Below are 26,171 nucleotides of genomic sequence, written 5' to 3'. Positions count from 1 at the left end.
TTTATATACCCTTACAGATACATATATATATGTACACATTAATTGATATATCTATTACAATATTCGAACATATGTGGTGGGTTTGAACACTCAAAGAATCTATAATTACAGTCGGTGGTGCTGATCAAGAATACACATTTAAGTTACGAACATCTTAGCAAAATTATAATACACTTGTTAAGTTATTAAGGGTAATTTCAAAGAGCTGATAGTAAATAAAGTTATATTATTACATGCTTGTAAATGTAAAGTATAAGAGCGAATAGTTACTAGACCATGACATAATTCAGTTAAATGGGACTAACATTATCGACTCGTAGTTGTTTCTTTTACTGTTAGATGAGACTCAAACTTAAAAATATATATACAAAATATATATTAGTATATTACATATTTTGTACTTTCAAAATATCTGAAATATACCGACTGAATAAAGTCCAGATATATACAACATCTTAAAAATATGACATCATTCAAGCGATAAATGAAGTTTATTCCATGCACTTATACTTATTGTAGTTATTAGATAAAGAACACATTGTGATCAATTTGAAAGATGCTCCCGTACCTCCATTTAATGTTTTAATTATGGCATCTAAACTTTTTATTGAACCTTAGTTCAAGCAATTAAATTTGCTCACATCCGAGCAGAGCCGAATACAAAGATACAAACATTGTTTTGTTCGTGCCATAGTTGTCAGCGTATTTTCCAGCTATGTAGATATTAAATTGGCTTACCGGTTCGGTTGCAAGGTAAAGTCGCTACAGTTTCAGAGTCGCATAACAACAGCAATATCAGCAGCTACACAGCAAGAAAAGCTGCTTCTAAAGAATATATAAGTTTTTATTTTGATTTTTTTCCATCGCATAGATTATAGATATATTGAATAGCCACATTTTTAATACGTCTAAGTAAAATTTCAAATATGTTCAATTCCACGAAATATAAATTCTTAAGATAATTTTGATGTATTTATTTCATTACTTTTTTAAGGCAACCTATTGATAATTTTTCATTATGTAACGTTCTCGTACTCTCGTGCAATAAATTGAATTTTGCATTGCGAGCAAAGTAAAATAGCTCGATTCTGGTATTACCCAGAGACTCCAGATTCAATTCATCAATTGCAGCCGAGTCATAGGCATGGATATATATATTGTCCAGATAAAAACTAACGCCACTACGAGTTGTATCTCATTCGCAGCTCGTGCGTAGTAAACTCGATTAAGGATCTGTGCGGATTGTGACTGGGATTCCGGCAGTGATTCTGGGAGTGACAGTGACGCCAGCTTTCCACCATGCTCCTAATTGGATTACTAATGCTGCTCCATGCCAGCCTCCAAGGCATCCGGTGCGTTGCGTTCTACACGGAAAAACGTAAGTGGTTTAAATTGCGAATAATATGTACTATTGCAAAACTATTATAAGGAAAGTACATAAATAAAGTACTATATATAGTGTGGACTATTTAATCGTTTTTATTTATTTATAAATATGCTTTCTGCGCAGCTTCCTTTATGGAGTCATGTAAGATTTACGAACCGGAGTTCACCAAGTGCTCAACTCGCTCCATACAGGCATTTATGAACCAGCTCATCAAAGGTGAGATATCAGTATCCTGCGACATGCGACTGACTTGTTATTATTCTTCAGGTGTGCCCGAAATAGAGGAGTCCTTTGGACCCATCGATCCCATGAGGCAGGAACAGCTGGTGTTCAATCAGAATAACAGCGACGTGGCCACGCTTTCCGCCAATCTTACGGATATGCTGATCAGTGGCTTTGGCAAAATGGTGATCAAGGAGAGCAAGTGAGTAGCTATCGATTCCACCCAGCCGTCAAGAGCGATCAAAAGTTGCTCCATTGAGGTCGTTGAGCTTGTATAGGCGAACATCTTTAATGGGAAACTCTCAGACATAAGTTTGTCCGATTTCATAATACACTTACGTTTCTATACCTGTATCTATTCTTATATTAGACTCTTAAATATTTTTTCACATTGATCTATCAATTAGTTTCGCTCACGTGGTATTGCCAGTCTCAATAAATTGTCTACTTAACAAGCCGGCTTTCGGGCTTTGCATCTATGAATAGTAATAATGGATAAATATATGTAAGACTTATATTTTTGTTATACCAATGTGTATTTATTTTTCACCACCAGGGTCAGCAAGAAGGATTTTAGCTGGCTAACAAAAATCTATCTGCCCCAAATGCGAATGGATGGTCACTACAAAATGGTCGGTCGCATTTTGCTGGTGCCTCTGCAGGGCAATGGAAAAATCGTTATGGAAATAGGTAAATTCGAATGATAATTGCTAATAAGTGGAAGATAAACGGATGTATTGCCACTGACAGATGATCTGGACATACTGATGAGCACCAAGACACGCCTCTACGAGAAGGGCGGCTACACATTCTACAATGTGACGTCCGTGAAGGTAAAATTGGAGGTTGGCAAAGTGCGCACCAGGATGGATAACCTCTTCAACGGCCACAGCAAGGAGGTGGAAAAAAGCACCAATCAGTTCTTCAACGACAATTGGCAGAGTGTCTTCGAGGCACTGCGTCCACTGGTGGTTGAAACCGTGGAACGAACGCTACTAGATCTTCTCCACAAGACATTCGCGGTCTTTCCAGCCAGCTTCTTCGTGGAGGACATACCCACCTCCTTGACCTTGTATGGTCGCAAATCCGACATGATCACATAAAAGGTGTTTCTTTACTAAATAAAGAAAAATAAAAAAAAATGCATTTCAAAAATAATGTGTTCGGAATAGTTAGCTATGCTTATTAGCAGTATAAAACAGTCTTCATTTAAGCTCTGTCACCTTTTTTGCCAAGTTATGGTAACAACGCCGATTGAAATAATCAGGTTTTTGACAACAATTTTTTTGTCTTTACAATTTTGATAAAAATAATCCGTTTTTTCCGATAGCAGTAAAATTAGTTGTCCAAAACTAGAATGTCATACCTCGTTGAATTCGTAATAAAATTCCCAATCGAATTGTATCCCAAACTTAAAATTCTAATTTTTGGCCATTTTTTGCAAATTTTGATGATGTTACACCTTACAAAAAATTCGAAAATTTGGCCAAAAATTATTTTAACAAAGTCGGTCAAAAAGTGATTTGGTTGGTTAGTATTGGTAATTAGGAGTACAAAACTGTAATTCTTTTCGCTTTCTGACCATTTTTAGCCAAATTATACCGAAAATACCCATCGTTAATATGGACATTTTGGCGAAAATCGATTTTTTGTTTTTTGCGTAAATAATTATCAGTATTTTGATCACAGCATTCGAAATAGTATTCCAAATATGGAATGTCATACCTTGTTGAGTTCGTAATTAAATTTCCAATCGAACTGCGTTTTCAGAAAAAAATTCTATTTGTTTCAGATTTTTTTCAATTTTTGATGATGTTACCCCTTACAAAAAATGCGAAAATTTGGCCAAAAATTATTTTAACAGAGTCGGTCAAAAAGTGATTTGTTTGGTTAGTATTGGTAATTAGGAGTAAAAAACTGTAATTCTTTTCGCTTTCTGACCATTTTTAGCCAAATTATGCCAAAAATACCAATCGTAAATATTGCAATTTTGCTAAAAATCGTTTTTCCTTTTTTTTTGCGTATATCAACTCGACTATAGCGTTCTCTATTGTTTTTAATAATTTTATTCTCTGTGAGTGCCTAGACTAAATGTTAGTGTAACTTATTAAATGCTTAGTTTAGAGGTATCCTAATATGGGATGGCACAGTGCTCCACATCCGGCCGCCAGTTCGAGTCGATAGATCAGTAGAACCAGTCGTACTTGAGATATTCGCCCTCGTGCTTCAATGCGGCAATCGAGGTGTGGCGCACGTGTCCTGTGCGTGCGAAGATCCTGCGATTGCCCACCGGCTGCAGGGTCCTGAAATTGTCCACCAATGCACCATCCTGCGTGTCCGACAGCTGACGGAATCGAGAGATCTGCTTGGGCGAAATCGGGATGGGATCGGGGAACAGTATCCAGGTGACGGCCTCCGAACAGGGCGGTGTGGTCAGAGAACCTGGAGAATCGACATGCAGTATTTAGTTGAGTGACACTAAAGATAAACATCGCTTGTAGACATCGATTCGATGTCAGGTAATCAGTGAGTATTGCCTGCTTAAACGCTCACTGAATACTAATTGCAAATAGAATAGAATTCTTTAGTTACTTACCCTTGTAGGTGTAGAACTTGTCCACATCCACGCCAGCAATCAGCGAGGAGAGCGAGAAAGTGACGTTGAGTGTAGCCTCCTGGTTGGCGTCGGCAATCAGATGCAAATGCCGGTTAATGGTCACCAGGCCGGGACCCTCATCCTCGTCGAGCTGTGCAAGCAACACAAATCGGTTTATAAATCAGTCGAAACAAGCTCAACTCCTCAACCACTCACATTGAAGAAGAAGCCCAGGACGGCGGCACCATCCGGATGATTAAGAGCTTCCCCAATGGTCGCGTACTTCTTGTTCCGGTGCACAATGTGCATCTCCATGGTGTAGCGGATGTCGTTGATGACGTGCTCGGATCCACGGTTGTTCTTGTCGCCCCAGTGGAAGTGGAGACCCTCCACCTCGAACTCACCGGGCAGTTTGGCGCCACGGATGTAGGGCAGGAAATCCTCACCCACCTCAGACACATTCACTTTGGGTATGCTGATAGAAACTGAAAATCACCGGATTAATTAGCACTAATTCTACACTGCGCAAATTGGTCAAAAGTAGGTAATTTCAGTGGATATCAAGTCAAATCATACCCGTGTGTCCATTGTTGATCATTTTCAGGGGATAGGGCAACAGGTTGTGGTAGCCAATCATGTCCACCGCCGGCATATGAATGGCCATTGTCTGAAAGGAGGATGGGCAAATGGGCTTAGTTGGGTTCCCGTACCCGCTTGGCTGGGCCTTGAGCTGCTAGTTGGTCTTACCCGGCTGGTGGTGATGGCAATTGGGGATTGGGTCTTCCCCGCACAGTGACCATGATGACGCGCCCAGCGTCGCTGGTTGGGCTCGGAATAGCCGAAGACATGACTGCTGACAGCTGGAAAGGAAGATATGTGTGGTTTTCAAAACTGTAGGATGTACAATGCTTTTTGTTTCGAGGGTTTGGTTTCCAAACAAAGGCAATATTAAGGAACAAAGTTATATGCAAATAAATGTATTCTATATGCCATTTGGATTTACTATGTGCAGTCTTTCCACAACGAAACCGCAATCAATTAGCCGCTGGAATGCGCACTTAGTCCTGAATCAGGCAAAATGATTAAAGTGTTTCCCCATTTGCAGACCAGACGTCAGCCGCAATCTGCGATCTTGAGTCCACGATTGATGAGTGATCACGTGCCCGTGCAAGTGGGTGCTATTCACCCCCTTTGGTTGACCTTCTCCCGATTTTCCGGGGCTATCTCTGACATATACGAGCACTTGTGAATTACGGCATAATAAATGGGGCTCCGCAACAAATATTGAATATCTCTTTCTTTTTTTAGTCAATGGCTGGGCAAATAAATAGCTTAGTGGGTAAACAGGCTTCCAGGGAAAGCTCGGAAAGAGTGCGAACGCCAAGGGCACGTTCGGGCCAATAATTAGATATCGCCGATTGATATTGATTTAGATCCAGATAATGGCGCGAGCAAACAATTTTCATTATTTTCCAACGCGATTGAAAGCTGGCAGCAAATTCCATGGAATCTTTTGCAAGGCGAAAGGAAATACTTATTTAACGGCTAATTTGCATGTGATTGGTGATAATTTCAGTTTGAAGAGCTCGCTGCGAATTAACATATCATATGACATGGTTTTCCATTGTGCCATTGTCTGCACAACTGCTCGATATGTCACTAAAGCACACATTTTTGTGTGCACTGCTCGTCGATTGATGAATTAGTCTAATTAGTTGTTTATTTGTAGTAACGTTTATTATATTATATTATTTATTTCAGTGCCGGCTATCAAAGTCTTAGATAATTAATTAGTTAAATTGAGTATTTTGTCAGGTATGGCCATCGGGCATTATGTCATCCACTTTATATATTATAAACATATTACTTTCAGCTACTATTTGTTGTAATCGATCTTTTAAGTCCGTACTAATTAGGAAAATAAATAAATATATTTTAAAGTCTTAGGAAGTAGATTACAGATTTCCATTTAGCATGTAAATAGTAATTATAGAGCTTCCGCAAAGATGACAGATTGCATTTTGAGTAGTTTTTGAAGTGCTAATAATTGGCGAAAACCTCAACAACTTCAAGTCCAGCAATACGTCTAAATCAAACGGCGGCCAATAAAATGTATTAATTGGCAGTTTCAAGTGGAATGAACACCATTAAACTGGTTAAAATTAGCTTCGTGAAGTGTGTACTTATGACTGCTAATGCCAAGATCCCACCATTATCAGCTATTGACATTTCGTAATAGACACGAAGTAAATGCACAAATATAAACGATCAAGCACTAATTCTCTTTCTATTCTAAAAAAAAAAAAGTATACCTTTTATGTAATAATGAGAAAAGAAATTTAAAAAAAAAATATTTTTTAAGAAAATATTTTAATTAGAGAACTAAAATTGGTGCTTTTCTCACAGTGCACAGTTGCCTGGGGGTATGACAAACCAATAATTCTCAAAGAAAAGTACTTCCCGCGAATAGATATCAATTTATGGCTATTTTGGTTTCAGTTCACTATATAGTAGCTATCTGCACAACTTGGACTCTGACAAACACGAGTGAGTCACAGGACTTCGTAGAAATGGCAATGCAATTACCTTGCGACCAGCAGATAAGCAAAAACGAAGCCTCGAAGAAAGTAGCCAACTTCATGGTTCACGGTTACGTTCCAAAGTTCTTAACTCCTGACGAGCGGCTATAGCACCTTCCGATCGGGTGACGGATTCTAGACTGCGCGGACGTTTCGCTGGCGGGGCACCTTCACAACTTCCTCAGCGGGCAGTCAACGAACTACTTGAAAATTCGAAAGCTGAAATCCCCGCCCGAAGCGCGTGCACCGCTCACACACACCTGTGCAAAAGAGTCGCGCGAACAGCCGACGATCGATCGATCGATAGGAATTTGGCGAGGAGGCACTGGAGGATCGGAGGAACATGGTGCAAGCCAGCCCACTAAGTCGCCCACTTAGCGAAATTGAATTAAATGTAGCAGACGGCTGCACCACCCTGCGTATGCTTAACGTACGGCGCAAACACGGCGTATGCTTAACGTCACGGAAACTCAATCGAACCGCCAAGCCCAAGACCAAAAGGGCGTCATTATGTCGATCAATGCTGGCCGAAATCAAAAATCAAAGGGTAAAACTCGTCATAATTCGCACCTAATGCCGCCCTCGATCATTTACGATAATATTTTGTTTTGCATACAATTTGCCGATTTATTTGTTTGTTTTCGGATAGTCACTGCGCGTTACTGAGCCAACAAGTCGCGCGGCAACGTCATGTCGAAAGTCGCTAATTAAGTGCGGAGTCCTCAAAAAAATCCAACCGATCGATCGCTGCCGAGGCAATGGGGCATATTCATTGAGCGATTTTCGCACGTTTTCAAGTTTCGGCTATACGAATTGGAGCGTTTTCAGCTTATTATGCCAGATCTGAGCCGTTTTTTCATGCTCATGCGTTACAGAACGCTGATATTACACATGTATGGGCAGTTCGTGATCCACATGTGGGAATGATAGTGTTTAAAATTGCATACATATAATATGTATATAGGAGGCACTCTGATATCTATTTATATCTTTATGGTGGCCATTCAGTAGTCTCACGAAGTCGCACATTTGCAATTGAATTGTCCAGATATCATAGGCCAGACATTTTGAATGCCAAGGTTTAGAGTGGGATTCCAGTTGTCAGAGTCCCGTCGTAAAACACTTGAGGAAAATTGTGATGGAAAAGGTGTTACTTCTTGATTGTGCACTGTATTTGAAATGCTAATAATGATGGTGGGTATTGTCCATTAGTTTACCTTTTTTCAAGTAACATTTGAGAAGCAATATGACGATCAGTTTTACTCTTACTTTGTATACCATCTCTTCAACTACCGATGGCATGTAAACTATAGAAATTTCTTACTCTCAAGGAGAAAATAATATGAATAATCCAATTTGAATCAGGTAATCTAGTTTCAGGGAATCTGATTCGGTTACCGGTTCTATTCGGTCCGTTCGGCTTATTGATTTTCCCGCTGCTAATTTAATTGTTTGAACACGATTGTGTAGAGCCCAAAATGATGGCCCAAAAAGGTGTCAATATTTATCAGAGTATAATCGCATGATTATCACATGAGCAGTTTGGCTCAAGAGGAACTCCCCGCCGTTTGAGGCATTTCCATTTAATCTAGCATGCAATTGATTATGCAAACGTCAAGCAGAATAAATCAATATTTGCTAGCTTACGCCTCCATATCGATCACTAAGTCACCTGTCAGCATCGATCAACAAATGTGGAATAGTTCGTCAAGTGCGAAAGGTGGCTTCTTTTGAGGCGGAACTCACGTGCCGGCAATTAGCAGCCTTTTAGCCAACTATTATTCTATCTGAGGCCCCAACTTGTGAGATAGCAATCATCTAACATCTAATATGGGTAATAAAGCAGTTACAACCACGGCTCGGGGAGCCTCCCAACGCACTTGAGATGCTCGGCCAGTCGCAATAACTCAATTATTTGGCCATAATAAAAAACATCAAATCCTATAGAGGCGATTTTACGAGCGATCTGGTAACAAGAAATACTCCCTGCATATAAATACTTAAAAAGACATTAAACGAGACGCCGAATACGGCGCATACAAATCAGCCTACTACTCTCGCCCAGATTTCGCATAGACGGGCGCACCTGCGAACCGTGCAGAGAATCCCAGATAAGCGCACCAGTTTTATCAATTAAAAACACCTAGACGCGGTTCTGGATCCACATGGAATACTCTATCAGTGATCGAATATAGCGTTGGCGTCATTCCACAAGCCTCCGATTGTCCGAAATGTCAATGGGGACGACAGGTTGTGACTTATTTTTGGCCAAAATCGCGACTTCTCCGTCGTGAATGGCTTAAAATAGACCCATTATTTATCAGCCCTAATTGATTAGCGGAGGCATGGGCTTACATCCCACGCAATGCTCAATCAATTCAACCTTATCAATTGTTTTGCTTTATCTTTCGCAAAAATCTTGTGGCATACTTTCGCGAGCAGCGCCTAAAAGTTTGAATTCAAAGCGCTTCGTTGAAACGTACAAAAATCTTTATTACAAACTGCAATGCAATGCACTTAGGTAGTAAAATGAGGGACAAAAACAATAACCGAATTTTTAAACAATAAGCAACAAAAAATGATATGAAACTGCTTTATATGGCAAATATCGACCTGAATATCGCAACTTTGGCAAACAGTTTTGGCTTACTTTGGTTTGGTTTAGTTTTCGAATTTAATTAGTGCAAAATAAATGCTAAGCTAAAAATCAATACTAAACTACTATTCGATGAATTTGCACTTTAGGTAAACGCTTTTGTCATGGTTTATAAATATAAATATAGAAATATGAAATAGTATTGACTTCGTTTTCCAGTCCTTGTGATGTACAGGTCATGTCTTCCGCTTTTTTAGGTATTTTCGTTATTTGGTATTCAGGTTCAACGAGCCAAGCTTTCTCGTCCTCAAGCTTTCACATCAATATAGAGATTTAATAGGTAGTCATTTGAAAGGCCAAATAGCTAGATCGTTTTAAAAATTATTCCAGTATTTCCAGTTTGTGTCATTTCGATGGCAGTTTAGTCCTCCTTCTCCTCTTTGGCGGACATGAAGAGCTTCTGGCAAGTGAAGGTCAGCGAGTCTAGAAAAGAAAACCATATAAATGTCGGACAATGGCACACATTGGGGTTAATGTGAAGGGCTACTCACCAATCGTGCTCTGCACCCATTTCGGCTTATTCTTCCACACGACGCCCACGTAGTAGAAAGGTATGCCAATTATGGTGATTAATACCCCCATTCCGACCTCATAGGGCGCCACATAGATGGGCACGACGACTAGGAAGGCGCACACGATGACGAATAGGGCAGGGATCCACACGGCGACCTGTCACAGCAGCAAATATAGTTAGATTAGTGTTGCTAAAGAGTTTCAGCTTCTAGAACTATAACGTTGCTATCGGAATAAAGATCCCGTTGGCTATAGAACGTCTAAATGGGCAACACTGATTAAGCTTTACTCACTTTAATTGGCCGCTCCATGCAGGGACGGGTGTAGCGGAAATATAGTACCGCCGACACCGACAACATTATAAAGAACGATTCCACAATGCTGGCATAGGTGATCAGCACATACACGTCGCTCACAACCAGCATCACAATGGAAAGAAAGCACTGCCGAGAGGGACACATTCAAATCAATTAGGGATTAATTACATAATATCATTTGTGCGCTAATTGAGGGGCGCAGCTCACCAGAAAAACGAGCGACGGCAGCGGGGTGTAGCTCTTCACGCTGATGTGGGACAGAATCGCCGGCATGTGGCCATTCCGGGCACCCACAAAGCAGATGCGGGAGGAGGTCATGATGTGGACGGAAAGGCCGCCAAAGGCAGAGATGGCCACCATGATGGGTATGATCAGTGAAAAGATGCCGAGAATCTTATCGCCAAAGGTCTGTCAAGAGAAGAGATCAATTGAAATCATTTGAAAATCCACTGGTCTAATTGACTTTTCTCTTTCCGATCAAATAATTTAACATTCCTAGCAGTTGATCGCATTTTTGCAATTTTAAGCTATAAATAGACAAAATCGTTAAAAGAACTGATTTAAAGCTCATATAGCTTTTTTAAAGTAAAAATATTAATTTTACTGTCTTGCAGCCTGATTTAATGATTTATGTCTAATCTGATCGGAGTGCAAAGCGGAACGGGGTCGCTAAATTCTCACCACAGCGATGGCATTGGAGGCGATCATCTCCGAGGGCGACAGCACGGCCAGATAAGCCACATTGGCCAGCACATAAATGGCGGTGACCAGAGGCAGTGAGATGTAAATGGCACGCGGCAGGTTGCGATATGGATCCCGCAGTTCCTCCGTCATGAAATTCAAGTAATTCCAGCCGGCATACGAAAAGATGCCGGAGTAAAAGGCCACCGACATCTTGCCGGGATCAGTCTCAGTGTTTTCAAAGGGTCTGGTGAAGTTCTCCACGTTGCCCATTAGCATCCAGACCAGACCGACCAGGATGATCATGACCAGGGCGGCGATCTTGGTGAACATTATGATGTTTTGCATCTTGGTGGTCACCTTCATGTAGTACGAATTCAGGTAGGTGAGGAAGCAGATGGTTATGGCCGCCAGCAGTTGCAGCGCTATTTTGGGAATGTGGCAGGCTCCGCCGAAAAAGGGTTCCAGCACGTAGGAGGCAAAGGTCAGGCCCATTATGGCATTGGTCGTAGGCCTGCAAGAGATAAGAGCACACAATCAGTGGAAATTTTTTGCAGACTGCATTCAGACATATGTCCTGCTGATAATGTCCGCATGCAAAAGTGGAAAAGCAGATATTTGCGCTTATCGCCGATCCTAAACAGCAAAAATAGCTGGCAATAAAACGCTCAATGCAGAACTGGCGGAACTGCCCCAATAAATAAATGTATATAGCGCAGATTAAGTGATAAGGCTCGTTTCACTTTCTAAGGCTCTAATACACAGCCCATGGCTTAACCTTGAAAAACCGGCTGCATCTACACCGATCCGAAGTATTCCATCTTTCTAGTCTTATCTGAAAAGTTTTTGAACTTGACCATGACTGAAAATCAGGTTCTGTGTACTTCCTTATCTATGCTATTTCGTACAAAACATATACATACATAGATAAAAGAAAAGGTTAATGAGCTTTTATTTTTACTCCAATGAGTTCCCTTTGGCGATAATATGGTAATTTGAAATCAATCAGCGAAAGCAATTTGATACCGTCGTAGTCATGTTTTCGCAGTAAATAAAGATAAGGAAACTTAAGCGTCGAAATATTCGCGAATATTCAAAAAATATTGACCACTAAGACTCACACGAATATCATCATGGCATCCCAGAGATACAGAAAAGCCGGCAGCGATCCGTACGCCTCAAAGATGTACGCGTAATCCCCTCCAGATTTTGGTATGGCAGTACCAAGTTCCGCGTAGCAAAGGGCACCGATCATGGACAGCAGTCCGCACAGCACCCAGATGACCAGCGAAGCGCCCACGGACTCCACCTCCCGGATGACGCCTTTCGGGGACACAAAGATCCCCGATCCAAAGATGATGCCCAGGATGATGGCCACTCCTTCGAGGAGGCCCAGCTGCTTCTTGATCACAACCCTGCTGCTGTCCGACTCGGCGGATCCCTCGCGACCCTGAGCATTCTCGGCAGGATTTGCCGCTGGTTGGGCTATGCTGGAGGGAGGATTTCCGGAGCTGGGGGTCAGCAGGACCATTTCGCTGGACGGCGACTGCAGTTCATCGGCGGCGGGCATGGCGTCTATATATGTATTGTGTCCAAGGGCTAAGGTATTATTATCCCGCTGCTCTGTGACACAATCTTCGCACGCGACGTCTGAAAGCGAACTGTAACTGTTTCTTTGGCCGTTGTCCCGTTAATTGATTAAACGAGGCAAGTGTGTTCGTTTGTGTGACTCTCCGCGTGTGTGCGTGTGTTTGTATGTTTATTAATGTGTTTTTCAATTGTATTGTATTTGGCTTATCTACTCCTGCTCTTCCTCTTCTTCCTTTTCCGCCGGCTAGCCTTAGTTTGTTTTGGTCGGCTCTTCGCTTGCTGCCCTCTCGCTCGCACCAACAACACACCCTGCAGATGAGTCTTTCGCACATAAAACTCACGATTTTAACGAAAATTCACACTCCGTCTCGCGGAATTCGGTTAATGGGTCTGGTAAATAAGAGCAGACATCGAGGTAACCGCCGAATTGTGCAAACTATGCGGTTTAATTGAGGAATTGGCACACTATCGGTCAAAGGTTTTTCAACCCCACGTTTTCCCGAGCACCGCCGCAGTGTGACCAGCGCCGGGCTGTCTCTGAAATACCTGGGGTGCTTTTCTGCCAGATACAGGGTGCACTTTTTGTATGAAATATGTAATTTGTTGTCATTTGTCTTTTAAATATTTTTAAAATCAATCTTAACAGCTAATTAAATAATAGAATAAGCTCAAAGAATATAAATCTGACGCATTCCATAGTTGGGCGATGCAGTTTTCTTATTGGGATTTTTTAAATGATTAAGCCCCAAGAAAACTACGCGCGAAATTTCAAGCACAAGCAGAGGCGCGATCTGTGGAAGAGTGTGGCCGTATCGCACACGCGATGAAAACGTTCTAATTTGGAGACTGGCATTTTAGAAACTGACCATCGTGGGTGGAGAACATCGCTAATAATGGACACTCGCTATTTTAAAACGAATACAAAATTCCAGTAAAACTTATCGAGAAAACAGGTAGACCACACTACTTCAGAATATTGAATTTGTTTAATAAAATAAATAAAAATCAAAAAAATACACAATATTTGTTTTATAAAAAAATAAAGACTTGGTTTATTTGGGCTTACAGAAGAGAAAAGAAAGTATACAGTTTAAATTAAAGTTGAAAACAGATTTTTTTTTAGTTTAATTTTATTGGAATACAGTATTTATCAAGAATTAAGTACAAGTCTTTTTTAAATTCACTTCTTTAATATATTTGTCGTGCGCGTGTCGAAAAATCACTCACGTGCTTGTTTCTGTTTTCCTATCGGTACAACAGTAGACCATTTTGGTCGAAGGTCTATCGCCAATCGATATCATTAGACCTATTGATGAGCTAAAAGTAAATCAAGAGAAGAATACGGATCACAAAATGGATTTTGGAGCTCTGCTGCACCTTGCGAAAAAGAAGAGTGATGCAGTCACTAAGGATGAGGTGAGAAGCAAATAGGTGTCCAGTTTATCCTTTGCGTGAGATTTTGAAACTCGGAGAACGCGGATTCGTCTGCATTCCCTTTGTGACCCAAAAACGTATGTAGCATCTGATCATTGTCATCTTTCACCTTTAGCGTCAGGGGCAGGGGAAATACTACAGCACCAAGTATGCACCGCCCAAGAAAGAGTCCAAGGAGTCCAAGCAGCTGTCCAACAACATCCAGAAGTTTCTCCAAAAGAAAGAGGCCGAGGAGGCGAAAAAGAAACGCGAGGAGCGCCAGAAGCTTAACGATCTGCTCGCCAAGAGGGATGAAAAGTCCAAGAACAAGATTCGTAAAATGCTGAAGGTAACCAAGTCGGCGAACAAATCCGTGTTGGAGGATGCCAAGGACTACGATAAGGCCATCGATGGCCACGAGGCGGGCGAGGGTCAGGGCGATGACTACGGCTACGTGTCCAACGAAGCGAATGCATTTTACGAGAAGTACATTGAAAAAGTGCGAGATGTCCAGGAAGACAAGGGATTTGCGCCCAGCAGGCCACAGTCGCTGAGAGATCTGTCTGGGACCAAGGAGCGCGTTAAGGCGGCCATTACCAGGGAAAGAGAGGAGGCCAAGAGTCACACACGTCAGCGGAGCAGTACAAGCACTACCCCATCCAGCGCTACCAAGTCTAAGGAGGCCTCCGTGGCCCGTTCTTATAGTACCTCTAAAACACTGTATGACCCGAACGCAGAGAAACGCGAGGAGGAGCGCAAAAAGCGACAGGAGGAGGAGCAGCGTCGATCGAAGATCAAACGACCTGCTCAGCCGCCGCCAATGGACTTCCAAGCCTTGCTTCGCTTAGCCGAAAAGAAACAGCACGAGCCCGTTGTCTTCGAGGTGCAGAAAAAAAAGGAACCGGAACGTTTGTTGTCGGCCCGTGAAAAACGTGAGATGGAAGAGCGCCAGCGGCAAGACGAGCAGCGCGCCCAGCGACTCAAGATGCGGGAAAGTGAAGGCAAGGAGGGCATTTCGAAACCCATCCCCAATCGCATGGAGGCTAACGGACGCATCCCCAAGCTGAATCAAGCCAAGCCAGCCAATCCACCAAGTGAAAGCTTTAAAAAACCAACGACCCCACAGCCAACGAAAAGCAGCTCAAGCTCCACCAGCTTATCCAGTTCCAATTCCCATTCCTCTACTAGTCGAAGTTCTGCTTCAAGCACTAAGCCCGCTACTAAAACAGTTCCAGTGCCTGCTAGGTCTGGACCAACTGCATCGGCGGTTGGAAAACCCAGCTCCAGTTCTAACAAAGCGCCGGTCGGAAAGACGCGACCGATTTCCTCATCGAATGTTCAGAGATCTGAGGTCGTACGACAATTCCCGCCCGCAGATGTCAAGAGACGAAAAACTGTTGAACCGCCAGTCAACAAAAGTAATTAAACATCTTCGCTATTGAATAGATTTTAGATATATATTTTTTGTTCGATTTTTAAAGGACGCATTTACGACGACGATGACGAGGATGAATACGATTCTGAGCTGGATGACTTCATCGATGATGGCGACTGCGAGGAGGATATATCTTCCCATATCCGCGACATTTTCGGGTATGACAAGCGGCGTTATAAAGGAATAGACGACGATGATCGTGGAATGGAGTCCAGTTTTGCACAAATGCAGCGCGAGGAGTACATCAGCAAGAAGTTGGGTACGTAATAAACCATATGGCGTATGAAAACCCATAATAATGACATCATTTTCGTAGGTATGCAAGAGGATCTCGAGGACATGCGCTTGGAGGCGGCGCACAAGAAACAGAAAATGGCCAGAAGATGAAACGGATAGGACACACAATAAATTTAATGTGTGTATGCCATGTCGCATACTGTATTTCATCCCGACCTGGCCTAATCCGTCGCCATATGGATTTTGGCCGCAGAGCCTTGGCATGATATGTATATTCCCATATATGATAATTTGAATTCATTAGTATGCAACGACTGAATTTTAATAATAATTATGTGTGCTGTCGCTGGAGAAGGCGCTGTGTTAGTGCAACAGGAATGCAATGGTGATTTGAAGTGCAGTTCGGGTAGATTGACGGACAGGAAATCCAGTGAATTGCATAGAAAAAAGGGAACAGCAATAAAGTTTTTTTTTCGCCTTGGCAATATGAATATGTTTTATTACACCGGAGTGCTGAATATGTCGTCTTCAAAGGGTATTAAAATTATTTCGTTTTATGCAAATGCCGAATTCGATTGAAACATGAAATTTATCTAAAAGTCTAACGTAGAAACAATTGGAAAATTATTGAAAATAATAGAATAGGAATTTGTTTGAATAAGAAAAAAACCATTTACCGCCAAAAACTTTCGTGGGTTTATTAAAGTTATTAAGTTACTCTATGAATAGACTAAAAATGTCTTTAATTTACGATCGTCATTTGTTTTGTACATATAAAATATTTAGAAGTTCATGAAGTTGCGACATTCGTCGAATTTGAGGCAATCATTCGGACATCTTTATGTGCGTTTGGCATTTATTGGAAATCCATTTTGAAGACAATATCCTTAACATAGTATGATGCTTTCCTACTTCTTGTCCTTGGCCTGCAGCTTCGAGTGGATCATGTCCTTGAACTGCGACAGAATCTTGTTTTCGCGCTTCTGTCGCTCCTCCTTGCTGAACATGGCCAGCGCGCGCTTCTCGTCGGCGGAGTACAGCTGGTTTTCCTTTCGGATACGGACAGCCTCCATGCGCCGATGCCTGCTGCCGCTCATCACATAGCCCACGGACTCGAAATTGGCGATCTCATCGGAAGTCAGGCCGATTTCACCACGGCGGGGAATCCTTTTGCCCTCGGCAATGTAGGCAGCCATGGCGGCACCTTCTCCTGGCAGCAAGGCCTTGCCGAAATCCTTTTGATTGAGGCTACCGCCAGGTCGCAATGAGGGTCCCACGTCCTCGTCGTTGTGTGTGCCACTTTCCTTGTTCTTGGACTTGCTGGCACTCGAGGAGGAGCTCTTCTTGGACTTTTCCGACTCGGACTTACGCTTCTTTTTCTTTTTCTTAGACTTTTTGTCCTTTTTGCTAGCAGACGACTTTTTCTTTTTAGGCTTCTTGATACCGTCGGCAGTCTTTTCCAGCCACACATCTTCCTTCTCGGACTCATCTTCGCTTTCCGAACTGGAACTAGAGCTGCTGGACTCGTCGCTACTTTCCTCGCTGCTGGAAGAACTAGAGGAGGAACTGGAATCTCTTTTGCTCTTTTTCTTTTTCGATTTCTTTGACTTTTTCTTCGACTTCTTTTCAGATTTCTTGTGTTTGCTCTTGCCCTTTTTCTTTTTCTTCTTGGGTCCTATGTAAGAGCCCTTGACCAGCTCCACATCGTCGCTTTCTGGCCGGGATGGACTCTTGCCCCAGACCTCTGCTACGCCTTCCTCGCCAATGCGAACCCTCTGGTTCCTGCGGGCATTCACAGCCTTGGTGTCACCTTTGAATTGGTGGTTCGACGATCCTCTGCCTCTGTGCTGCGACCTGGACGATGGTTCGGCGGGGTCATTAATGAAACTACCCTCGGGAGCCCTTCCCCGGAAAGGATTCTGCCGCCTATCGTTGTTTTCATGATAACGATCGCTGGGCCAGCGTTCCACGGATTTTGGCCGGGATTTGCGGTTTTTGGAGGGACTTCTCGAGCGACTGGATCTGTCACTGCTGCTGCTGGAGCTTCTGGAGGACGAGGAACGGCTTCTGCGGCGGTGTGGCACTGCATCCTTTTCTCTGGAGCGACGAGATCCGCGATTTAAAGTCCGTTCCCTCTGGTGCTCCCTCTCCCTGTCTCTTTCCCTCTCCCGGGAAACTGATCTCCTGTGTTGTGGTTTCTGGTAAGTCCTTCTTTCCGAGCGTGAACGACCCCTAGAAACAGACCGGCGGCGTTCCCTCTGCCTGCTGCGACTCCTGCTGCGTGAACGCATGTTGAAAATACAAGTATTCAACAATTTCACCGGAAAATGCAAAACAAACGTTTGTGGTTATTGGTGAACCGACTTCGATAGCAAACTTCATCGATAGTGGCGGCGGCTTATCGATAGGCAACAGCTGACTAAGAGATTTTAGCTGCGGAAGGTCACACCAAAACGAACTTTGCAAATATACTCGCCAAAATAAAGTTTATTTATCGCCAAAAATGCTGTAATATAAATATAATAAATTATACTCGGAAAGCTATTAACTGCTACCAATGGCGCGCATTACGTGGAGGGGCCATTCCATTCAGGAGTTGCTGTAAGCTTGGAAATATCCCACTCCCCAAATGTACCACACTAATTTGCAATGTTTTTGTTTATTGTTTACTTATTTATTAGATCCATTTTGCGGCTTCGTTGGTCATATATAAAACACTGCTGGCACTCCTTAACGTTCAACGCCCACATGAACTCCTCCTACGCCTCGGACGTCTGTCTGACCCCCATTTTTTGGTTTGTGGACAACTACACTCACTGCCTGGGACCGGTAACACTATGCTACATAACATGTTTTTCATCGTTCATAAAAATACTTATTGTTTTTTAATTATTTAGTTCTTTGTGGTTGGCGTGGCTGCCTTAACCACTTCAGTCGTTAGTATCGCATACTGGATTGGCTTGCCCTTTTGGTGGGCCAAGAGTCAGTTGATGACGTACTTCCTCCTCGTTGTGGGCAATTGGCTGCTGCTTAATGTGGTCTTCCACTACGTTATGGCTGTGATCACGCCGGCTGGTCATCCGCCGGAGGGCGTGTCTCTGGTGGAAGCGGTTAGCATGTGCGGCAAGTGCATAGCTCCCAAACCACCGAGGACTCATCACTGCTCCATCTGCAATCGCTGCGTTCTTAAGATGGATCACCACTGTCGTGAGTATCTGCAGTTCTCTAAAGACTTTCGGCATTAAGTTACATATATTCTTTATATAGCTTGGCTCAACAATTGTGTGGGGTATGGTAATCATCGGTACTTTTTCCTCTACATGACGTACACCACTTTGGGCTGCCTGTTTCTTATTTTGTTTGGCTTGGAGATTGGCCACAAATACCTTTGGTTGGAGCATGGCGAAAACTGGACGGAAATTGAGCCCTTGGAGGGGCAGCCAGTCAAATTTAATCTCAGTGGGCACATCATTCCAGTGGTAATCCAGTAAGGTGATTTTGGCCAGAGGCTTTATTTCATCTTCCTTTCTTTTTTTAACTTCAGACACATCCGCATGAGTACGATGAGTTTATGCTGCCTCCAGCAGTGCACAATCTTCCAACACCCATTGTGGACACAGATGCCGCTTCGCCTGGTCGACGACGAGCGCTTTGGTTCATGGCATTCACAAATGTGGCCGTGGTCTTGGCTCTCGGAAGCCTCTCCATTTGGCACGCCAAGCTAATCACGCGTGGCGAGACAAGTGTAGAGGCTCATATTAACGAAGCGGAGCGAAAACGGCACCTCCAGCAACAGCGCATTTATATTAATCCATATAACTTTGGCACCAAAAAGAACTGGAAGTTGTTCTTGGGTCTGGTGCGTGGCAGGTACGTTGAATTTCTTAAGTGAAAACCTTTTTTTATTTGAACATCATGCAGATCTTTTTGGCGAACTGTGCTTCTTCCATCCTGGCACAAGCCCGAAGGCACTGGGCTGAGTTTCCACACGGTTAATGATGCGCCCTTCGAGGACGAGTGGCCGTAATTCTAACAGAAAATATTGTGATGCCAGCAAGTCAATATTAAGTTAATAGTTTACGTTTAAGCTCAATTTAGTAGGTTTGAAAAGCTTTTATTTAGTAAAATGTAGTAATTTAAGTCTTTTACGATTCCAAAGTTTACTCAAAATGCATTACTCGTATGCATTAAGATGCGAAAGCATGTACTTTGTTTCCATGACGATTAGAAACACAATGACGCTTCTATACTACTGCTAGCTTAATAAAAGACACAACTAGTATACAAATCGTTTTGCGTTGTCCTTGACAGCCTGTGCCGGTATGGCAACTTGTTGCCAGGACAAGGTTAAGGCTATGAGTTTGTTCAATAAGACTTGGAAGTACTCAAGACTTAAAGATGTCGAAGGCTTCCGGATCAGAAGATGAGCCTCTGGTGCCAGATGACTTTGATGATGACTTCTACAAGGAACTATGCGACAAAATCCCTGAGGTACCTAATTAAAAAATTGGAACCTAGCGTTGTATAATACAAATATTATCTATAGGCCACCAAAGCACTGCGGCAAAAGGACACTCCCAACAATGCGGACAATGTCCAGAGGTTGCTCATCTGCGGCAGTCGCTATAAAAGCGATCTGAGACTTGAGAAGGAGCGATCCCAGGAACTGCGCAAGGAGATTGAAAGCCTGGAAGAGCGCTTGGAAAATGCCGCTCGGGTCACTAAAATGGACATGGCCACCATTGAGGAGTTACGTGGGGTCATAGGTAAGTAGTATTAAAATATTTGTAATAAAAAAAGCTTAAATAATACTTTTAATTGGCAGAGGGTGCCTGGAAGCAGAAGGATGCTGCTCAGATTCGTGAACAATCCGCTCAGGACGAGGTGTTAAGTCTCCGCGAGAAACTGGATGAATCCGAGCAGATGGTGGCCCACCTGAACGAGAAACGACTGGCCATGAGCAAGCGGGACGATGGCAAGGAGCGGGAGCGTCTCAACGCCGAGATTGCCGATCTCAACAAGCGAATGCAATTGCAAAGGACCTACGCCACCGAACTGGACAACACCATCGAAGGATTGGAGGCCAAAAACAAAGAATTGCTCAAGCTACTTGATGTTCGTTAAATGATTACCCTAATTTACCATCAATCTAATCGATATTTCACATATTAGGAAACCTCCAGCGATGCCTGCAACTTGAAGCGCAAAAGCGATGCCCTGACTAAGGAACTTTCCACAATGAAGACCGAGGAGTCCCGCTACCAGGAGCAAATTTCCCACATGAAAGCCGCCAACGAGCACCTAACCAAAGTAAAAGTGCGCCAGAACCTGCAGATCTTGTCCCTTAAGACGAACCTAGAGCACCTAAACACCCAGCACAATGCAGCCAATAACAAGCTGGCCAAGATCACGGTGGATTTGGAGTACACAGTGCAGGAACGGGATAAGAACAAACGGGCTCTGAACCAGCGCATCAATCTACTAAAGGTGCGCGAGGATGAACTGATAAAGGTGCGCCAGGACAATGGGAAACTGGCCAAGTCCCAGGAGGCGATTGCTCGGAAGTATGCGGTATTAGACGAAGCCAAACGAGAAGTGGAAACGCTGAACATAAGGCTAAGGTATATGGCTTATATTCAACAAAAGATAATCTTCTAGATACTAATCAACATAATGCAGAACCCAGCTGGGCACCCAAGACAAGGAACTGGAGTCAATGCGCCGCGTGGTTCATCATTTCGAGAAGAACAACGAAAACTTGACCAAAGAGCGGGATTCCTTAAGGCGAGAATTGCAGGCTGAGCACCAACAGCTCGAGCAGAGCAATGCACTGCACCAAGAGGCACAGCACGAAGTGCGTGCTCTTAAGGACACCATCACCACGATGGACACCAAGCTGAAGAAGCTCAACGAGGACGCCAACAAGCTCAAGAAGGAGAAGACCAAAAAGCTGGACGAGATTCAGCACTGGATAGACAAATTGGATGCCTTGCAAAGTAAGGCTTTTAACTTTTTAACTTTTAAATGATCTCTGATTTTAATTTTGAACACCGTTCCTAGATGAGATGCACTTGAAGGAGAACTACGAGATTGAACTGAAACGCACCATCAGCGACTTGGAGGCAAAGTGCTCCAAGTTCCAGCAACAGCATGATGCTCTTGCCGCAGAGCGTCAGACCCTTCAGCGCAGTGTCCAGGTGGCCGATGAGGAGCGACAAAAGCTTCGCGATCAACTGGTGAATCTACAGGCGCTCGTCGAGAAACTTAAGGCAAAGATCGGGTACAGGGATGCCGAGATGTCCAGGCTCCAGTTGCAGATCGATCGCATGGAGAAGGAGCGCCGTCTGCTGCGCAACGATATCCGGCATGCCCAGCTGGGGCAGCAGCACACTAAGGCGGAGCTGCTGGACAAGCGGAAGGAGAACGATCGGCACGCCAAGTCACTCCAAGAGGATGAGCAAAAGTTGGCGCGCCTGCGCAAGGATGTGGACAACCTGATGAACGAGAAGAATGCTATCAGTGCGGCGCTGACCAAACGCAACGAGGAGTTCGATCGACTCAAGCACAGCCAGGAGAACCTGCAAACCGTGTACGATCAGACTCAGAGGCAGTGCAGCCAGTGTCAGGACGACATGCGTTTAATGGGCGTGGAGATAAAGAATTTGCGTACGGAAAGGGATGTCTTGCGTGCGGATAGAGAGAGTGCAGCGGATCTGCGCCAGGAACTGCTGCAAATGCATCGCATGCTCAACCAGGAACGGATCAAGGCGCGTGCGCTGCAGGACGAGATGGTCACGCCCATGAACGTCCATCGGTGGCGTCTCTTGAGCGGCAAGGATCCAGAAAAAATGGATCTCCTCGGGCGCATAAGTATCCTGCGAAAACAGTTGCTCCAGCAGAATGTAGCCGCCTTGGAGCAGGAACGTGCCCTGAATGAAGCCCAACAGCTGTATGCGGCCTTGAGGGAGTTCATGCTCAAGCTTCCCAGCCATAAAGTGCGGGCGGAGCTCAACACCGTTAAGGTATATCCTTATATAGATGAGATTGCTATGATGAGAATATTATATTTTATCTCCCAACAGGCTAATCTATCCGCCAAGGATCGGAAACTGAAGGTTCTGAAGGCCGAGCTCAGTGCCCGGGAGGCAGATGAGAAGTCGAAGAAGGAAAAGCTGGAAGAGATGCGTGCTAGCTTGGCCCTAACCAAGACCCAATTGCTAGAGGAGAAGAAGCACAAGCAGAAGCTCTTGGAGGAGCGACAGTTGCTGGAGCAGATGCATTGCTACTCCGCGCCCGCCCAACTGCCTAGGACTCTGGGTGCGGGTTTCAAGATGGTCAGTAGCATACTCTAATACTACTATTACCAAACAATATACACATTACTTTTGGTAACAATGTTTTCTTTAATATTCTGAAAGTGTAAAAGATACCCTATCGACGTTGGAGGTGGGCCTCCACATGTAGATATGTATATGGTGCTACTATCACTCAGCTCGTTTAGATTAACTTTCGCAGTTGGCAGACATGTCGAACACTTGTTCCGTGAATTCATCGTCGGACGCCTTGCCGTTGCGAATGGAAAAATCACCTCTACCAGTGGAATTCTCCTTGTTCTCCCGATGATGCAGGCGCAGTTGTTCCTGGAAACCCTCTATCAGGTGCTCCCTGGTCTTGAGGTCGATCTCGTTGATCCTGAGCTCGGCTTTCATGACCTTGAGTTGGCGGGTCTGACGGCGATTGATGCGCTGCTGGATGCAGAGCTTCTGACGCACACTCGGATCGGGTAGATATGTCATCTGGCGCTTGAACTCCTCGTGCACGTGCTCCAATGCCGCTAGCTCCTTGGCCTTGTTTTCCCGTTCCACGGATAGCCGAATGTTGCGCTTCAGAAGCTGTTGAATCTTGCTGATCAACTCGAAACGGCGCGGATCCTTGCCCAGCATGACACGCCAACGATGGATGCGACAGGGGCGTGACAGCTCCTCCGAGTAGGCGGATACCCTGAGCCTCTCCTGGTTGAGCTGCCGCTCCAATCGAATCACATCATGGCGCATGGCCGCCTTGTTGCCCACCTCGCGCTGCATGCATTCGTGTGAAGTTCGCAGGTTTACCACTTCCAATTTGAGCAATCTGATGTCCTCCACTCTTTGGTTGTATTGCATGGTTCCCCGATCGATGGCCTTCTGCATCATATCCAGTTTCTCCTTTAGCAGACGCACCTCATCATTCCTCCTAACCATTTGCAAGCCCAACAGGCTCTTCTCTTTGGTGACCTCGTCCAGGGCACAGGCCATGTGCTTGAATCGCTTTTCATCGGTGTCAATGGTGTGGGTGGCTTGTTCCAATCGGATCTTCATCTCCCGAAGATCCGACTTTGTGTTGGCCAACAGGCGACTTTTGGAGTGAATCTCGTTCTGCTTCTGCTTCACAGTTCGGTTCAGCTGCTCAATTTGGTTCTTCAGGCTGGAGATCTCCTTTTCGTTAATGGCCAGCGAGCTGGTCATCTGGTTGATCTGGTGCGTCAACTTGGTCATTGTATTCTGCAGCGTGGAGCGGTCCCTTGAGCACATGTCCATCGACTTGATCAACATGACCTTCTCCGAGTGGATTACTTCCATCTGCTTCTTGACGTTCGTGAACTCCAGCTGTTTCTGCTGCAGCTCCACTTGGAGCACCTCCAATCGCTCAGTCTTCAAGGCGAGTGTTTCTACAGAAATCATTTTAGAATTAATTTTAACTTTTAATAGTTTCTTTCGTGGAGCTTACCCTCTATCCCATCGATCTTCTTGTACGCATCATTGAGCTCCAGGCTCTGCTCCCTCTTTTCCCGAGCTATTTTCTGCACCTGCAGGTCCTTCTCGTCCAGCTGCTTGTGGGCTCGAAGCAGATCGGTTAGCAAATCCTGCATTTGATGGCGAATACTGGCGATTTCGTGTCGCACTCCTGCCACAATGTCATTCAATCGGGTGATCTCCACTCTCAGCTTTTCCCGCGAACGATGTATTTCCTCCCTTTGGCGGATGGCCTCATCCAGCTTGACGGTGGCCATCATTATCTTCTTCTCCTGCACCTTGAGCTCATTTCTTAAAGGTTAGTTGCAAGCACAGCTAAGTTATCACCATTATTCTAAAATCATTAGTTTACTCACTGTTTGACCAGGACTTGATCGTTGAGCTCCGTGTTCTTTTTGGCCAGCAGGTGGAATCGTCGCTCCAAGAGCACCGAGTCGTCAGCCTTCTTTTTGGCATCCCTCTCGGCTGCACGGCGCGCCATTACGAGATCTGCCTTATCCCTTCTCTGGGCATCGTTGAAAGCCTCGGCCACCTTCAGGCTCGTCTGCAGCTTGTTCTTCTCCTCCTCCATGAGGCGGAAGGACTTGGTCAGGGTATGGCTCTCCCGCGACAGACGGTCGTTGCGCTGCTTCAGTGCATCGTTGATGGCAGCCAGCTCCACAAAATCCTTATCTGCAGCCAGAAGTTCCTGGTTTTGCTGCACTACCGTTGCCAGCTCCTTGTTCAGATGCAGCAGCCGATCCTCGTACCTATCCGCCTCCACATTACATCTGTGCTCCAGCCTAAAGTTCTCCGACTCGGCTTTCTTCACCCGCGCATTGAGCTTGGAGATAATCTCCTTGGACACCTCAATCATGCCTTCCACCGTCTCCGAGTAAACGCGGTTAGTATGCAAACGCTTTTGGTAGTCCTTAAGCTCGGCAGCCAGCCGATCGCGCTCCCTAAGAACCAAGCGATGAAGTTGGAGGTCCTTGCTGCGAAAAAGATAAGTTCTAGTATGTTAGGAGAAGTCAATGGAAAATGGAAGAAGAACTCACGTTGAGATGGGTACCTGTTCGGTCATGGCTCTTGGCATATTTGATTGATCGCCGCGCACCAGCGACATCAGCTGGAGCTGCATGGTCTCCTCTCGATTCTTGGTAGCGTCCTCGTTTCGCCAGGCGTCCTCCAAAGACTCCCGCAGATGCTCCATCATCGCCTCCGAGGTGGACGTGGTTCGCAGGGCCATTCTCAGCTTTTCATCCGCGGTTCTCACCTTCTCGTGCATTGCCCTACCTTGGTCCACCTCGGAGACGTAGTGCGTGTGCAGTCTGAAGAGGATGTCCACGTACATCTTAACCTTGCCCGCGAGGAAGGGGAAGCGTTCGCTTAGATCTTGCACCAGCTGGTAGGAGTTTGAGAAGAACTTCTCGTCAAGATCTCGCACAAGATTTATCTGCGCCGGCTCTACGCTATCCCGGAATCGCTCCTGCAAGTGCACCATCGAAATCGTCTTGGAATACACGGAGGAGCTCTTTTGGAGCTTGGACATCTTGCGCTGCATGGTTTTCATCTTCAGGGTATCAACTAACAAAGGAAAACAACCCGCGAAGGATTGCAGGACAACGAGGAAATCCTACCGAAAATCAAAGAACAAAAAATTAAAAGTCAACAAAAAAAATTGTTGTGTATCAGTGTGACGTTGAAGTGTAATACATTGTGTTCAGCATTCCCCCTTTCAAAAGCCGCAAAATGTAATAGAAAAATGAAGTTG

General features: G+C 44.4%; 8 protein-coding genes across 10 annotated transcripts; 4 read left to right on the top strand and 4 right to left on the bottom strand.

The window, feature by feature from the left end:
* Window positions 1-1,131: 1,131 nt before the first annotated feature.
* Window positions 1,132-2,755, top strand: LOC120451788. Its single transcript, XM_039635739.2, has 5 exons — window positions 1,132-1,378; window positions 1,511-1,603; window positions 1,655-1,811; window positions 2,166-2,299; window positions 2,360-2,755. Exons 1-5 carry the CDS (start codon window positions 1,300-1,302, stop codon window positions 2,710-2,712), a joined length of 816 nt encoding a protein of 271 aa, XP_039491673.1. The 5' UTR covers window positions 1,132-1,299; the 3' UTR covers window positions 2,713-2,755.
* A 904-nt stretch (window positions 2,756-3,659) lies between these two features.
* On the bottom strand, window positions 3,660-8,080 carry LOC120453719 (carbonic anhydrase 2). Of its 2 annotated transcripts, none has more exons than XM_039638546.1 (6): window positions 8,002-8,080; window positions 4,953-5,065; window positions 4,782-4,872; window positions 4,422-4,690; window positions 4,206-4,356; window positions 3,660-4,051 (listed from the first exon to the last, which is right to left on the bottom strand). In XM_039638546.1, the coding sequence occupies exons 1-6, from the start codon at window positions 8,063-8,065 to the stop codon at window positions 3,795-3,797; spliced, it is 945 nt and encodes a 314-aa protein (XP_039494480.1). In that variant the 5' UTR covers window positions 8,066-8,080; the 3' UTR covers window positions 3,660-3,794. The 2 variants fall into 2 exon arrangements, with proteins under 2 accessions (XP_039494480.1, XP_039494481.1); XM_039638547.2 differs by lacking the exon at window positions 8,002-8,080 and adding an exon at window positions 6,792-6,963.
* Window positions 8,081-9,256: 1,176 nt separating this feature from the next.
* On the bottom strand, window positions 9,257-13,073 carry LOC120452842 (large neutral amino acids transporter small subunit 1). Its single transcript, XM_039637272.1, has 6 exons — window positions 12,073-13,073; window positions 10,952-11,465; window positions 10,478-10,678; window positions 10,247-10,396; window positions 9,932-10,109; window positions 9,257-9,863 (listed from the first exon to the last, which is right to left on the bottom strand). Exons 1-6 carry the CDS (start codon window positions 12,519-12,521, stop codon window positions 9,802-9,804), a joined length of 1,554 nt encoding a protein of 517 aa, XP_039493206.1. The 5' UTR covers window positions 12,522-13,073; the 3' UTR covers window positions 9,257-9,801.
* Window positions 13,074-13,802: 729 nt separating this feature from the next.
* LOC120451187 (protein SPT2 homolog) lies at window positions 13,803-16,111 on the top strand. Its single transcript, XM_039634636.1, has 4 exons — window positions 13,803-13,957; window positions 14,091-15,372; window positions 15,436-15,648; window positions 15,706-16,111. Exons 1-4 carry the CDS (start codon window positions 13,895-13,897, stop codon window positions 15,774-15,776), a joined length of 1,629 nt encoding a protein of 542 aa, XP_039490570.1. The 5' UTR covers window positions 13,803-13,894; the 3' UTR covers window positions 15,777-16,111.
* Window positions 16,112-16,348: 237 nt separating this feature from the next.
* On the bottom strand, window positions 16,349-18,005 carry LOC120451188 (NKAP family protein CG6066). Its single transcript, XM_039634637.2, has one exon. It carries the CDS (start codon window positions 17,915-17,917, stop codon window positions 16,535-16,537), a length of 1,383 nt encoding a protein of 460 aa, XP_039490571.1. The 5' UTR covers window positions 17,918-18,005; the 3' UTR covers window positions 16,349-16,534.
* Window positions 18,006-18,058: 53 nt separating this feature from the next.
* Window positions 18,059-19,914, top strand: LOC120451190 (palmitoyltransferase ZDHHC16). Its single transcript, XM_039634638.1, has 6 exons — window positions 18,059-18,227; window positions 18,308-18,455; window positions 18,524-18,833; window positions 18,894-19,105; window positions 19,171-19,496; window positions 19,548-19,914. Exons 1-6 carry the CDS (start codon window positions 18,184-18,186, stop codon window positions 19,651-19,653), a joined length of 1,146 nt encoding a protein of 381 aa, XP_039490572.1. The 5' UTR covers window positions 18,059-18,183; the 3' UTR covers window positions 19,654-19,914.
* Window positions 19,915-19,960: 46 nt separating this feature from the next.
* On the top strand, window positions 19,961-23,046 carry LOC120451186 (cilia- and flagella-associated protein 58). Its single transcript, XM_039634635.2, has 7 exons — window positions 19,961-20,117; window positions 20,173-20,392; window positions 20,452-20,741; window positions 20,799-21,247; window positions 21,306-21,622; window positions 21,687-22,648; window positions 22,709-23,046. Exons 1-7 carry the CDS (start codon window positions 20,025-20,027, stop codon window positions 22,976-22,978), a joined length of 2,601 nt encoding a protein of 866 aa, XP_039490569.1. The 5' UTR covers window positions 19,961-20,024; the 3' UTR covers window positions 22,979-23,046.
* LOC120451185 (cilia- and flagella-associated protein 58) lies at window positions 23,010-26,120 on the bottom strand. 2 transcript variants are annotated; one of them, XM_039634633.2, is made up of 4 exons: window positions 25,456-26,120; window positions 24,775-25,392; window positions 24,393-24,709; window positions 23,010-24,333 (listed from the first exon to the last, which is right to left on the bottom strand). In XM_039634633.2, the coding sequence occupies exons 1-4, from the start codon at window positions 25,968-25,970 to the stop codon at window positions 23,129-23,131; spliced, it is 2,655 nt and encodes an 884-aa protein (XP_039490567.1). In that variant the 5' UTR covers window positions 25,971-26,120; the 3' UTR covers window positions 23,010-23,128. The 2 variants fall into 2 exon arrangements, with proteins under 2 accessions (XP_039490567.1, XP_039490568.1); XM_039634634.2 differs by having other exon boundaries at window positions 25,470-25,592.
* Window positions 26,121-26,171: the final 51 nt, after the last annotated feature.

This window comes from Drosophila santomea, chromosome 3R (genome assembly GCF_016746245.2).
Source record: "Drosophila santomea strain STO CAGO 1482 chromosome 3R, Prin_Dsan_1.1, whole genome shotgun sequence".
NCBI lineage: Eukaryota > Metazoa > Arthropoda > Insecta > Diptera > Drosophilidae > Drosophila > Drosophila santomea.
Note: the sequence above shows the minus strand (reverse complement) of the source record. Positions and strands in the feature narration are given on the sequence as shown.